The sequence below is a fragment of the Vidua macroura genome, chromosome 29 (assembly GCF_024509145.1).
Source record: "Vidua macroura isolate BioBank_ID:100142 chromosome 29, ASM2450914v1, whole genome shotgun sequence".
Classification (NCBI taxonomy): Eukaryota; Metazoa; Chordata; class Aves; order Passeriformes; family Viduidae; genus Vidua; species Vidua macroura.
Window position 1 is genome coordinate 1407302 of NC_071599.1, and position 13479 is coordinate 1420780.

The following is a 13479-nucleotide window of genomic DNA, read 5'->3' on the forward strand; positions in this document are numbered from 1 at the left end:
TAAACAGTGCGCTTTGACCAATGAGAAGCGAGATGAGGCCGGGGCTAATTGATAGACAGCGGTTTCAACCAATCGGCAGCGAGATGCGCCAGCGCTGCCAGCCAATAGGAAGCGAGGACATCACGGTGGGCGGGGCTTTGCGAGTTGAATGACACCCGCGCTTCCCAATCAACGCGCCCGGTGTGGGGCGGGTCCCGCTCAGCCAATGGGGAGTGCGAACGGCCGCGTTCAGCTTTGAGTGACAGCGCAGCGAACCAATCAGAATGTGGGTTCCGATGAGTGACGGGCTGCACAGCCAATGGGACAGCGCGGCGGGGGGCGGGAACGCGCGGCGCGAGCGGCCGGCGGGGCGGGGGGGCCAAGCAGGAAGTGGCGGAGGGGAAGCGGCGCCGCTGAGGGGCCCGAGCGGGACCGAGCGGGATCGGGAACCGGCAGCGGGAACCGGCAGCGGGAACCGGCATCGAGCACCGGCATCGAGCACCGGCATCGAACCGGCAGCGGCATCCGGAGCCGGCCGCGGGCAGCGCCCCCGGCGCAGCCGCAGGTAGCGGGGCCTGAGGGGCGGGAGCGGCCTGAGGGGGTCAAGGCCTGAGGGGGGGCGAGGCCTGGGCGGGAAGCGCGGCCTGAGGGGGCCCGGCCCCCGAAATCCCGGGATTTGGGGGGGTCAGCGTCACCTCTTCCCTCGGAAAATCCCGGGATTTGCGGGGGGTCACGGTCACCCCCCCCCCCCCCCCCCCAAATCCTGGAATTTTGGAGGGTCACGGTCACTCCTTGCGACAGAAAAACCCCGGGATCTGGGGGGGGTCACGGTCACCCCCTCCCTTCCCAAATCCCGGGATTTGGAGGGGTCGTGTTCACGCCTTCCCACAAAAAAATATCCCGGGATTTGTGGGGATCAGGATGGTCCCCCCCCCACCAATCCTGAAATTCTGGGGGGGGTCGCGGTCAGTCCTTCCCCATCCCAAATCCTGGCCTTGGGAGGGGTCACGGTCATCCCCTCCATCCTGGGATTTTGGGGGATTTGGGGTCGGTGTGGGGAGTTTGGGATGGGGAGTTCGGGATGGGAATGGGGAATTCGGGATTGGAAGCCTGAGAGTGGGATGGGGACCTTGGGATCCTGGATATTTGGGAAAAGCACAAAATCCCACGGAATCCCTGCCCGGACTCCCCCCCCCCCCCCCAGCCCTTGTGGGAATCCTGGGAAAATCGGGAATGCCGAGAAAATCGGGAATGCCGAGAAAATCGGGAATGCTGAGCCCTCCTGGCTCCTTTGGGATTTTCGGGATCCCTTGGGATGGTCGGGACGGGGCCGGCAGATGGTCGGGAATTAATTCCCTCCAAATCCCGGGAATTTAATCCCGCACGGATCCCTCGGGACGAGGCGGCTGCGCCGGCACGGGGGCGGGAGTTTCGGGATGATTGGGGATTTGGGATTGAGGATTTGGCATCGCTTTGGAAGCCGGGGTTTGCCACAGGTGGAATTTTGGGATAATCCCTCCCTGTCTGTGGCTGTCCTGCTTTTTCCCCCCCCCGGCAAACTGAGGCGGGAAGGATTTTCCAAACCCGGCTCCTGATCCCAAGCAGCTCCTCCCGGAGTTTCCAGGCCGGGGTGGGTTTATCCCCAAAAAGAAGCTGGGGTTGGGATCAGGGAGTCGGGGTGGGAAATCCGGGATCTGTCCCCAGGGATCTGGATGTGAATGGGAAAGGACAAAGAGCACAATTCCCCCCTGGAAAACAATTCCCAGCGTTTCCAAAGGATTCACTCCCTGCCTGGGGAGGCTTTCCATGGGAAAGGAAAGGGCTTCTCCCGATCCCGAGGCACATTCCAGAGGGAAAATGAATGGAATCCCACCTGCTGGGGGTTTTCCAGAAGCCTCAGATCCAGAGGGAGTTTGGGGCTGGAATTGGCGCTGGATCCCTGATTTCCCACCTCAAATCCAGAGGGAGTTTGGGGCTGGAATTGGCACTGGATCCCTGATTTCCCACCTCAAATCCAGAGGGAGTTTGGGGCTGGAATTGGCACTGGATCCCTGATTTCCCACCTCAAATCCAGAGGGAGTTTGGGGCTGGAATTGGCGCTGGATCCCTGATTTCCCACCTCAAATCCAGAGGGAGTTTGGGGCTGGAATAGAGGTTGGATCCACGGCTTTTTTCCCAGTTTTCCAAGCTGGAAAACCGTGGGATCCAAACCCCTCCTCGTGAAAAGAATTTTTTCCCCTAAAGAAACAAAAAAATTCCTTGGAGCTTCCAGGCCTGCTGGAAGTGCCGGAATTCCAGGGGTTAACAGGGAATTGTTGTCCCGGGGATGTGACAGATCCTGGGCCCGGCTCCAGGTCGGGAACAGGGCCGGGATTGAGCCGGGATGGGGCCAGAATTGCCGGGATGGGCTCGGATCCCGAGGCTTTCCCGGCAGTTCCGGGAATTTAGGGGATGGACCGGCAGCAGGGCTGGGGTGGGAAGGGCATTTTCGGGATAAAAGGGGGAATTTTTGGGATGGAGGGGAGCGTTTGGGGTGGAAGGGGAGTGGGAACCGCGGAACACCAGGATTTATCCCCGGGGTTTATCGGGATGGAAACGTGGGAATTCCCACTTGGAAACCCCGAATTCCCCCCGCCCTCAACCCCTGTCCCCCCGTTCCCAGCCATGGGGGACATGAAAACCCCGGACTTCGACGACCTCTTGGCCGCCTTCGACATCCCCGACATCGACGCCAACGAGGCCATCCACGCGCACCACGAGGAGCCCGAGAGCCACGGGAAGCAGCTCCCGGGCGAGCCGGGGGCCGCCGCGGCCCCGGAGCACGTCCTGCCCCACGCCGACATCTCGGCCGTCAGCGTCATCGTCAAGAACACCGTGTGCCCCGAGCAGCTGGAGGGCCCCGAGCCGCGCGGCAAGGACGGGCACGGCGCGGCGCCCCGGCTGCTGCAGAACGGCTTCGGGGCCCCCGATGCGCCCCGGTCGCCCGGAGCCCGCGCCGCCGAGGCCTCCTCCAACGGGGAGTGCTGGGCCAAGGAGAAGAATCCCAAGGCGTTGGATTTGTTCTCCCATTTCAGCCCCGACCCCAGCGAGGACGGCGCCAATCTGATCGACAGGACCCGGGAGTGCAAAGCCAAGGAGAAATCCCTGGCCGTGCCCTCGCTGGCGGCGTCCCCCAGCCCGTCCCTGGATTGCAAGGAGCCCCTGGGAGGAGGCACGGAGAGCCTGGAGCCGCCGTTCCCAGCGCCCTTCCGGGCGGGAGCGGCCGGCGACGGAGCCCACCCCGTGGCCTGCGTCAAGAAGGAGGAGTCGGACTCGGAGGAGGCTCCGGCCCGGGGCTGCAGCCCCAAGGGGCTGGTGCTGGATCACCTCAAATCCGTCACCGTCCGCTACTCGGCCGAGGATTCTCCCGTGGCGGCGTGGCCGGGATCGGAGCCGGCGGCGCTGGACGGCGGCGCCGCGGCCGAGCTCAAACGCTCGCCCGGGAGCCCTCGGGAGCCCTTCTCCTCCCCGGGCATTCCCATCCCACCTTCCCCCAAGCAGCTCTCCTTGAAGGAAGAGCGGGAGATGCTGGGGAAGTCCATGGGGAGCCCTCCCAGCGTTTCCAGCGGCGAGGAGGAGGACGAGGAGGAAGAGGAGGAGGAGGAGGAGGAGGAAAGCACCCACTCGCCGTCCTCCAGCTCCTCGCGGCCGCTCAAGGTGCGCATCAAAACCATCAAGACCTCCTGCGGCAGCATCACCAGGACGGTCACCAGGGTGTCCTCGGACTCGGAGCCGCCCTCCACCAAACTCCCGAGCGAGCAGAATTCCCAGGAGCCCTTGGAAAGTCCCGCCGGCGTCGCCGCGGAGGCGGCGGCCAAGGAGAGGTCGGAGCTCTGCAGCCCTCTGAAAAGCGCGGAAGGGCCCAAGATCGTCAGCGTCCAGCTGGGCAACGGCACGAAGCTGAAGGGGACGGTGCTGCCCGTGGCCACCATCCAGAGCGCCAGCAGCGCCATGCTCATCGCCGCCAGCGTGGCCCAGCAGAAATCCGTGGTCCTCCCGGGGAAATCCGGAAAATCCGTGGCTAAGAACATCCTCAGCCTGGTGCCCCAGCCCCTGCCCAAGGGGGACGGCCGGGCCAACGGCGGCGCCAAGGCCAACGGCGGCGCGGCGCCGCCCAAAGCGGCGCCCGGCGTGGCCGGCACCGTCATCTCGCGCAGCCAGTCCAGCCTGGTGGAGGCCTTCAACAAGATCCTCAACAGCAAGAACCTGCTGCCCACCTACAAACCCAACCTGAGCCCCCCGGCCGAGTCCAGCCTGGCCCTGCCGCCCTCGGGCTACCGCTGCCTGGAGTGCGGCGACGCCTTCGCGCTGGAGAAGAGCCTGGCGCGGCACTACGACCGGCGCAGCATGCGCATCGAGGTCACCTGCAACCACTGCACCAAGCGCCTGGTGTTCTTCAACAAGTGCAGCCTGCTGCTGCACGCCCGCGAGCACAAGGACAAGGGGCTGGTGATGCAGTGCTCGCACCTGGTGATGCGGCCCATCGCGCTGGAGCAGATGATCGGCCAGCCCGACATCACCCCCCTGGCGTCGCTGGCCCTGCCGCCCGGCAAGGTGGCCCAGGAGGGCGGCGCCGCGGCGCAGGAGCTGCCGGTGCTGCCGCTGGGCGCGGAGCAGAGCAGCTACAGCTGCTTCAGGTGCCTGGAGTGCAAGGAGCAGTGCAAGGACAAGGCCGGGCTGGCGGCGCATTTCCAGCAGGTCGCGGTGGCCACCAGCAGCAGCAGCACGGTGAGAGCGGGGAGAGGCTGGGAGGGCACTGGGATGGGCTGGGAGGGCACTGGGATGGGGTGGGAGAGCACTGGGATGAGCTGGGAGGGCACTGGGATGGGGTGGGAGAGCACTGGGAGGTGCTGGGAGGGCACTGGGATGGGGTGGGAGGGCACTGGGATGGGGTGGGAGAGCACTGGGATGAGCTGGGAGGGCACTGGGATGGGGTGGGAGAACACTGGGAGGTGCTGGGAGGGCACTGGGATGGGGTGGGAGAACACTGGGACGTGCTGGGAGGGCACTGGGATGGGGTGGGAGAACACTGGGAGGTGCTGGGAAGGCACTGGGAGGTGCTGGGAGAGCACTGGGATGGGGTGGGAGAGCACTGGGATGGGGTGGGAGGGCACTGGGATGGGGTGGGAGAACACTGGGATGGGCTGGGAGGGCACTGGGATGGGATGGAGGGCACTGGGGTGGGCTGGGAGATGCTGGGAGGGCACTGGGATGGGGTGGGAGGGCACTGGGAGGGCACTGGGGGATGGTGGGAACGTGCTGGATAAGTGGGAGGATGATGGGAGAGCGGGGAGAACATCCAGCCTTGGATCCATGGATCCATGCAGCCCCTCCCATCAGTCCTGATCCCTGCTGGAATTCTCCCAGAACTCTTTGGGATCCTGGTTTCAGTTAGAATTTTCCCAGAATTCCTTGCGATCCTGATCCCTGTTGGAATTATCCCAGAATTCTTTGGGATCCTGGTTTCAGTTGGAATTCTCCCAGAACTCTTTGGGATCCTGATCCCTGTTGGAATTATCCCGGAATTCTTTGGGATCCTGATCCCAGCTGGGAATTATCCCAGAATTCTTTGGGATCCTGGTTTCAGTTGGAATTACCCCAGAATTCTTTGGGATCCTGATCCCTGTTGGAATTATCCCGGAATTCTTTGGGATCCTGATCCCTGTTGGAATTATCCCGGAATTCTTTGGGATCCTGGTTTCAGTTGGAATTACCCCATAATTCTTTGGTATCCTGATCCCTGTTGGAATTATCCCGGAATTCTTTGGGATCCCGATCCCAGCTGGGAATTTTCCCAGACCCATTTCAGCCCCATTCCCTGCTGGAGTCTCCCCGCGGCTGTCGGGATGCCGGGGCCCTGGGCGGCTCCCGGGATTCCCGCGGTGACTCCGGGCTGGCGCAGGTGTGCTCGGCGTGCCCCATGATCCTGCCCAACCGCTGCAGCTTCGGCGCGCACCAGCGCATGCACCGCAGCCGCCCGCCCCACGTCTGCCCCGAGTGCGGCGGCAACTTCCTGCTGGCCAACTTCGAGTCCCACCTCAAGGAGTCCTGCCTGCACTTCTCCCGCAGGGTGGGCTACAGGTACGGAGCGGGGATCCCGGGAACGCCGGGAACGCCGGGAACGCCGGGGCAGCTCCACAAATGGAGCTTGCCCCCGCGTGAGCGCGGCGGGAATTTCCTGCTGGGCCAGCTTGGAGTCCCACATCAAGGGCTCCTCCGGGGTGGGATACAGGCAGGGAATCCGGGAAATCCTGGGAATGCTTGTTTGGGAGCCTGGTTCCAAGTGGGAATTCCCAGAACTGCTCTGGGTCCCGGTCTCCGTTGGGAATTCCCAGAGCTGCTCTGGGTCCTGGTGTCTGTTGGGAATTCCCAGAACTGCTCTGGGTCCCAGTTTCCACTGGGAATTCCCAGAACTGCTCTGGGTCCCAGTTTCCACTGGGAATTCCCAGAGCTGCTCTGGATCCCGGTCTCCATTGGGAATTCCCAGAGCTGCTCTGGATCCTGGTGTCTGTTGGGAATTCCCAGAGCTGCTCTGGATCCCGGTCTCCATTGGGAATTCCCAGAGCTGCTCTGCATCCCGGTCTCCGTTGGGAATTTTCCAGGTGTCCCAGCTGCTCCGTGGTTTTCGGCGGCGTCAATTCCATCAAGTCCCACATCCAGAGTTCCCACTGCGAGGTTTTCCACAAGTGTCCCATCTGCCCCATGGCCTTCAAGTCGGCGCCCAGCGCCCACGCCCACGTGTACACGCAGCACCCCGGCTTCAGCAACCAGCAGTCCAAGTGAGCATTCCCGGGAATTCCCGGGGACTCCCGGCGCCCGGGACGCGGGGAGCGGGCTCGGCCTCGTCCCAGAAGAAGGCTGGGATGGGAGATCTGGGAATAAGAGTTTGGGATGGGAGATCTGGGAATAAGAGTTTGGGATGGGAGATCTGGGAATAAGAGGTTGGGATGGGAGATTTGGGAATCAGAGTTTGGGATGGGAGATGTGGGAATAAGAGGTTGGGATGGGATGGGAGATCTGGGAATAAGAGGTTGGGATGGGATGGCAGATTTGGGAATAAGGGGTTGGGATGGGAGATCTGGGAGTAAGAGTTTGGGATGGGATGGGAGATTTGGGAATAAGAGGTTGGGATGGGATGGGAGATTTGGGAATTAGAGGTTGGGATGGGATGGGAGATTTGGGAATTAGAGGTTGGGATGGGAGATTTGGGAATAAGAGGTTGGGATGGGAGATTTGGGAATTAGAGGTTGGGATGGGAGGTCTGGGAATAAGAAGTTGGAATGGGAGATTTGGGAATAAGAGATTGGGATGGGATGGGAGATTTGGAAATAAAAGGTTGGGATGGGAGTTTTGGGAAGAAGAGGCTGGGATGGGAGTTTTGGGAAGAAGAGGTTGGGATGGGAGATTTGGGAAGAAGAGGCTGGGATGGGAGGTCTGGGAATGTTTTGCCGTGGGAATGCAGTTGCTGGTGGGATTGGCTGGAAAATTTGGGAATGTGGCGCTTGGGAATGACGGATGTGGTGATGCCAGAGCGCTTCTCCTGCCTGAGCGATTCCAGGACTGGGAGAACTGGGAATATTCCATGATGGGCAGAACCCCCTCCGTGGCTGGGATGAGCTCAACTCCCACCTTCCTTTTCCCCTATTTTTTCCCTCTTCTTCCCTCCTTTCCCCCCTCCCTTCTTTCTGTTCTTCCCCTCCTTTCCCATTTCCTTTTCCCTCCCTTTCCCCTCGCTCTCCCGCCTCCCCCCATCCCGTTTTTGCCCGTTTTCCCCCGGTTTTGCCCCAGGATGATTTACAAGTGTGCCATGTGCGACACGGTGTTCACGCACAAGCCGCTGCTGTCGTCGCATTTCGACCAGCACCTGCTGCCGCAGCGCGTCAGCGTCTTCCGCTGCCCGCAGTGCCCGCTGCTCTTCGCCCAGAAGCGCACCATGCTCGAGCACCTCAAGGTCAGGCGGAATTCCGGCTTGGGAACGCCGAAATTCCGGGTGGGAATGGCGAAATTCCGGGTGGGAATGGCGAAATTCCGGCCAAAAATGGCGAAATTCCGGCCGGAAATGATGGAAATCTCCTCCAAAATTGGGGGAAATGGGAGTGGGGAGCACTCGGGGTCCAGAAACGCGCCACGCTCGAGCACCTCGAGGTCAGGCGCCGTCCCAGGCGGAATTCCGGCTGGGAATGCCGAAATTCCAGATGGGAATGGCAAAATTCTGGCCAAAAATGGTGTAATTCCAGCCCAAAATGCCAACATTCCAGCCCTAGCTGCGTGGGGAGCAGAGGGAAAGGGGAGCTGTGCTCTGCGTGGGGTTTAAGGATCCTTTCCACCCCAAGCCATTCCGGGATTGCCCGTCCTGGTTTCTTTGGGATTTTCGGGATGAATCCCACACCCTGCCCCGGGTTATTCCACGGATTCCCCATCCCTGGATCCGCCTGGAATGTCCCTCCCCCCACCCCGAAATTCCCAAATCTCCCTCTCCCAGAACACCCACCAGCCCCAGAAATCCAAGGACGACTCTTCCAAGAAATCGCCGGCTCTGCTGACGCCCAAGCCGGAGCCTCTGGAGACGCCGCTGTCCAAGAACTCGGAGGATTCCTCGAGCTCCACGGAGGAGGAGGAGCCGCCGAGCTCGCCCGAGCTGCGCAAAGCCAAGCGCAGCCGGTTCCAGCGGAAATCCGGGAGCAAGGCCAAGGGCAGCGGCTGGAGCTGCGGCGTGTGCCACTCGTGGTTCCCCGAGCGCGACGAGTACGTGGCGCACATGAAGAGGGAGCACGGCAAGGTCAGAGCCCCGCGGGGCCGGGCTGGTTCCAGGGGGGGATTCCAGGCAAATCCGAGCTCCTGGATCCCTCCTGGGTTTTCCCCGGCGTTTTCCCCGGGTTTTTCCGGGATCCTGAGCTGGGTTTTTCCCCGCAGTCCGTGAAGAAGTTCCCGTGCCACCTGTGCGAGCGTTCCTTCTGCTCGGCGCCGAGCCTGCGCCGCCACGTCCGCGTCAACCACGAGGGCATCAAACGCGTCTACCCCTGCCGGTATTGCCGGCATTCCGGGCCGGGAATGGCGGGAATGGCGGGGCTCCGGGGGAAAACGGGGCGGGACCGGGATGTCCGGGAACTCAGAGGGATCGGGGAGGGCTGAGCCGGGCTTGGGGTTGGGGTTGGGGAGGGAAGAGGGGGAGTTCTCAAGGAATCAGGGTTTAATTCCCAGGAAAATCAGGGTTTAATTCCCAGGGAATCGGGGTTTAATTCCCAAGGAAAATCAGTGTTTAATTCCCAAGGAATCAGGGTTTAATTCCCAAGGAATCAGGGTTTAATTCCCAAGGAAAATCAGTGTTTAATTCCCAAGGAATCAGGGTTTAATTGCCAGGAAAATCAGTGTTAAATTCCCAGGAAAATCAGGGTTTAATTCCCAAGGAATCAGGGTTTAGTTCCCAGGAAAATCAGGGTTTAATTCCCAGGGAATCGGGGTTTAGTTCCCAGGAAAATCAGTGTTAAATTCCCAGGAAAATCAGGGTTTAATTCCCAGGAAAATCAGGGTTTAATTCCCAGGGAATCAGGGTTTAATTCCCAAGGAATCAGGGTTTAGTTCCCAGGGAATCAGGGTTTAATTCCCAGGAAAATCAGGGTTTAATTCCCAAGGAATCAGGGTTTAATTCCCAGGAGAATCAGGGTTTAATTCCCAGGAAAATCAGGTTTTAATTCCCAAGGACTCAGGGTTTAATTCCCAGGAAAATCAGGGTTTAATTCTCAAGGAAAATCAGGGTTTAATTCCCAGGAAAATCAGGGTTTAATTCCCAGGGAATCAGGGTTTAATTCCAAAGGAATCAGAGTTTAATTCCAAGGAAAATCAGTGTTTAATTCCCAGGAAAATCAGGGTTTCATTCCCAAGGAATCAGTGTTTAATTCCCAGGAAAATCAGGGTTTAATTCCCAAGGAAAATCAGGGTTTAATTCCCAGGGAATCAGGGTTTAATTCCCAGGATAATCAGGGTTTAATTCCCAAGGAATCAGGGTTTAATTCCCAAGGAATCAGGGTTTAATTCCCAAGGAAAATCAGTGTTTAATTCCCAGGATAATCAGGGTTTAATTCCCAGGAAAATCAGGGTTTAATTCCCAGGGAATGAGGGCTCAATTCCCACCTGCTGTGCCCAAGATGGGAATTGAAATTCCGTGAGTGAGAAGGATTTGGGAAGGGACTCCAGGCTTTCAATCAATCCCGTTTGGGGTTGGAATTTGGGAATTCCTGCGGCAGAATTCCCGGGAAAACGGGGCTGCTCCGTTGCCAGGTACTGCACGGAGGGGAAGAGAACCTTCAGCAGCCGCCTGATCCTGGAGAAGCACATCCAGGTGCGGCACGGGATCAAGGTCACGGACCCCGCCCGCAGCCAGGAGGTCGTCATGGCCCGCGGGCCCCCCGGCCCTGCCCAGGTGGGGTCATCCCGGAATTCCCGGAATTCCTGGGAATTTCGGGGCTTTGGGGCAGGATTGGGGAGGTTTTATTCTGGAATTCCTGCTGGGAACGCACAGATCCCAGCCCTAAACTTCACCTGAGTGGGGAGGTTTTGGATCCGGGGTTGCCCAGGTGGGGATTATCCCGGAATTCCTGGGGTTTCCTGGGAATTTCGGGGGTTTGGGGCAGGATTTGGGGGTTGGGGGGTTTTATCCGGGAATTCCTGGGAATTTCAGGGGTTTGGGGCAGGATTTGGGGGGTGGAATTCCTGCTGGGAACCCACAGATCCCAGCCCTAAACTTTACCTGAGTGGGGAGGTTTTGGATCCGGGGCTGCCGGATCCAAAGTGGGGATTATCCAGGAATTCCTGGGGTTTCCTGGGAATTTCAGGGGTTTGGGGCAGGATTTGGGGGTTGGGGGGTTTTATCCGGGAATTCCTGGGAATTTCGGGGGTTTGGGGCAGGATTTGGGGGGTTTTATTCTGGAATTCCTGCTGGGAACGCACAGATCCCAGCCCTAAACTTTACCTGAGTGGGGAGGTTTTGGATCTGGCCCTGCCCAGGTGGGGTTATCCCGGAATTCCTGGGGTTTCCTGGGAATTTCAGGGGTTTGGGGCAGGATTTGGGGGGTGGAATTCGGGCTGGGAACCCACAGATCACAGCCCTAAACTTTACCCGAGTGGGGAGGTTTTGGATCTGGGGTTGCCCAGGTGGGGATTATCCTGGAATTCCTGGGGTTTCCTGGGGTTTCCTGGGAATTTCAGGGGTTTGGGGCAGGATTTGGGGGGTTTTATTCTGGAATTCCTGCTGGGAACCCACAGATCCCAGCCCCAAACTTCACCTGAGTGGGGAGGTTTTGGATCCGGGGTTGCCGGATCCAAAGTGGGGATTATCCAGGAATTCCTGGGGTTTCCTGGGAATTTCAGGGGTTTGGGGCAGGATTTGGGGGGTTTTATTCTGGAATTCCTGCTGGGAACGCACAGATCCCAGCCCCAAACTTTACCTGAGTGGGGAGGTTTTGGATCTGGCCCTGCCCAGGTGGGTTTATCGCGGAATTCCCGGGGTTTCCTGGGAATTTCGGGGGTTTGGGGTAGGATTTGGGGGTTGGGGGGGTTTATCCCAGAATTCCAGGGTTTCCTGGGAATTTCAGGGGTTTGGGGCAGGATTTGGGGGGTGGAATTCCTGCTGGGAACCCACAGATCCCAGCCCTAAACTTTACCCGAGTGGGGAGGTTTTGGATCCAGGGCTGCCCAGGTGGGAATTATCCCGGAATTCCTGGGATTTCCTAGAAATTTCAGCAGCATCGGAGGCTTCTCATCCCAGAATTCCTTCTGGGAGCTGCCTCACTTCCCAAGCGATTTCCCAGGAGCTCCTTGCTGGGGATTCCCAGCCTGGGCTTTTCTGGGAATTCCCGGATTTTCCCGCTTTTCCAGGCGCCGGGCCGCAAGCGGAAGCTCTCGTCGGACGAGTCGTGCAGCGAGGAGCCCGACAGCACCACCCCCCCCGCCAAGAGCCCCAAGGCCCCGTTCCGCTGCCGCAAGTGCGGCTTCCTGGCCGGGAGCCGGGCGGAATTCCAGGCCCACATCCCGCAGCACCGCACGGACGGGAATTCCCAGCAGTGCCGGGAGTGCGGCCTCTGCTTCACCTCCCACGTCTCCCTGAACCGCCACCGCTTCATCTCCCACAAGAAGAAGAAGGGAGCCGAGCCCGAGGAGTCCTCGGGGAGCGCTTCCCAAGGGAGCCACGGCGGGAATTCCGGCGGCGCCGCGGCCGAGGGGAAGCTGGAATGCAAAGTCTGCGGGAGGGGCTTCGAGAGCCAGCTCAACCTCAAGACGCATTTCCGGACCCACGGAATGGCCTTCATCCGAGCCCGGCAGGGAGCCGAGGAGAACTGAGCCTGCCGGGAATCCCGGGAATGCCGGAATCCCGGGATCAGCCCCGAGGAGAACTGAGCCTGACCTGGAATCCCGGAGTTCCGGGATCAGCCCCGAGGAGAACTGAGCCTTCCCGGGAATCCCGGAATTCTGGGATCAGCCCTGAGGAGAACTGAGCCTTCCCGGGAATCCCGGAATTCTGGGATCAGCCCTGAGGAGAACTGAGCCTTCCCGGGAATCCCGGAATTCTGGGATCAGCCCCGAGGAGAACTGAGCCTTCCCAGGAATCCTGGAGTTCTGGGATGAGACCTGAGGAGAGCTGAGCCTTCCTGGGAATCCCAGAATTCTGGGATCAGCCCCGAGGAGAACTGAGCCTTCCCGGAAATCCCGGAATTCCAGGATGAGACCCGAGGACAGCTGAGCATTCCCGGGAATCCCGGAGTCCCAGAATTCTGGGATCAGCCCCGAGGAGAACTGAGCCTTCCCAGGAATCCCGGAATTCCGGGATCAGCCCCGAGGGCAGCGGAGCATTCCCGGGGATCTCAGCATTCCCGGAATTCCAGGATGTGACCCAAGGAGAACTGAGCATTCCCGGGAATCTCAGCATTCCCAGAATTCCAGGATGTGACCCAAGGAGAACTGAGCATTCCCGGGAATCTCAGCATTCCCGGAATTCCAGGATGTGACCCAAGGAGAACTGAGCATTCCCGGGGATCTCAGCATTCCCGGAATTCCGGGATCGGCTCCAAGGCCGGGAATCGGCGCCGTGTACATAAAGCACCCCCAGGGCCCTTCCCGGTGTCCGACGGAAAGTTGGGAATGGGATGATCCCAAATCCTGCCAGGAATCCCCTGGGAATGTTGGATTTGGGGGGAATTTGGGGTTTCCTGGACCCCGCCGGGCTCTTCCCAGGAATTCCCAGATCCGGACAGGGCAGGGGAAGCTTTTCCAGCAAAATCCACCTTTTTTGTTGTTGTTACTTTTTGGCTTTTGTTTGTTTTTCCTGGATTTTTTTTTCCCTATTTGGGAACGTTCCCGGTGTATTTTGGTGGGAAGGAGGCGATTCCAGAGCTCTGGAATTCCAGAGGTCCCCGGGAAGGAGGCTCGGACACTCGGCCGGACATTCCCGAGGGAGCAGGAGGGGGA

At 59.9% G+C, this 13479-nt stretch overlaps 1 protein-coding gene across 1 annotated transcript; it reads left to right on the forward strand.

Moving 5' to 3' along the window:
• The first annotated feature begins 387 nt into the window (after positions 1–387).
• Positions 388–12447, forward strand: ZNF687 (zinc finger protein 687). The gene is made up of 9 exons (XM_054000993.1): positions 388–544; positions 2642–4746; positions 5921–6099; positions 6621–6797; positions 7807–7969; positions 8501–8797; positions 8932–9044; positions 10297–10438; positions 11893–12447. The coding sequence occupies exons 2-9, from the start codon at positions 2644–2646 to the stop codon at positions 12352–12354; spliced, it is 3636 nt and encodes a 1211-aa protein (XP_053856968.1). The 5' UTR covers positions 388–544; positions 2642–2643; the 3' UTR covers positions 12355–12447.
• Positions 12448–13479: the final 1032 nt, after the last annotated feature.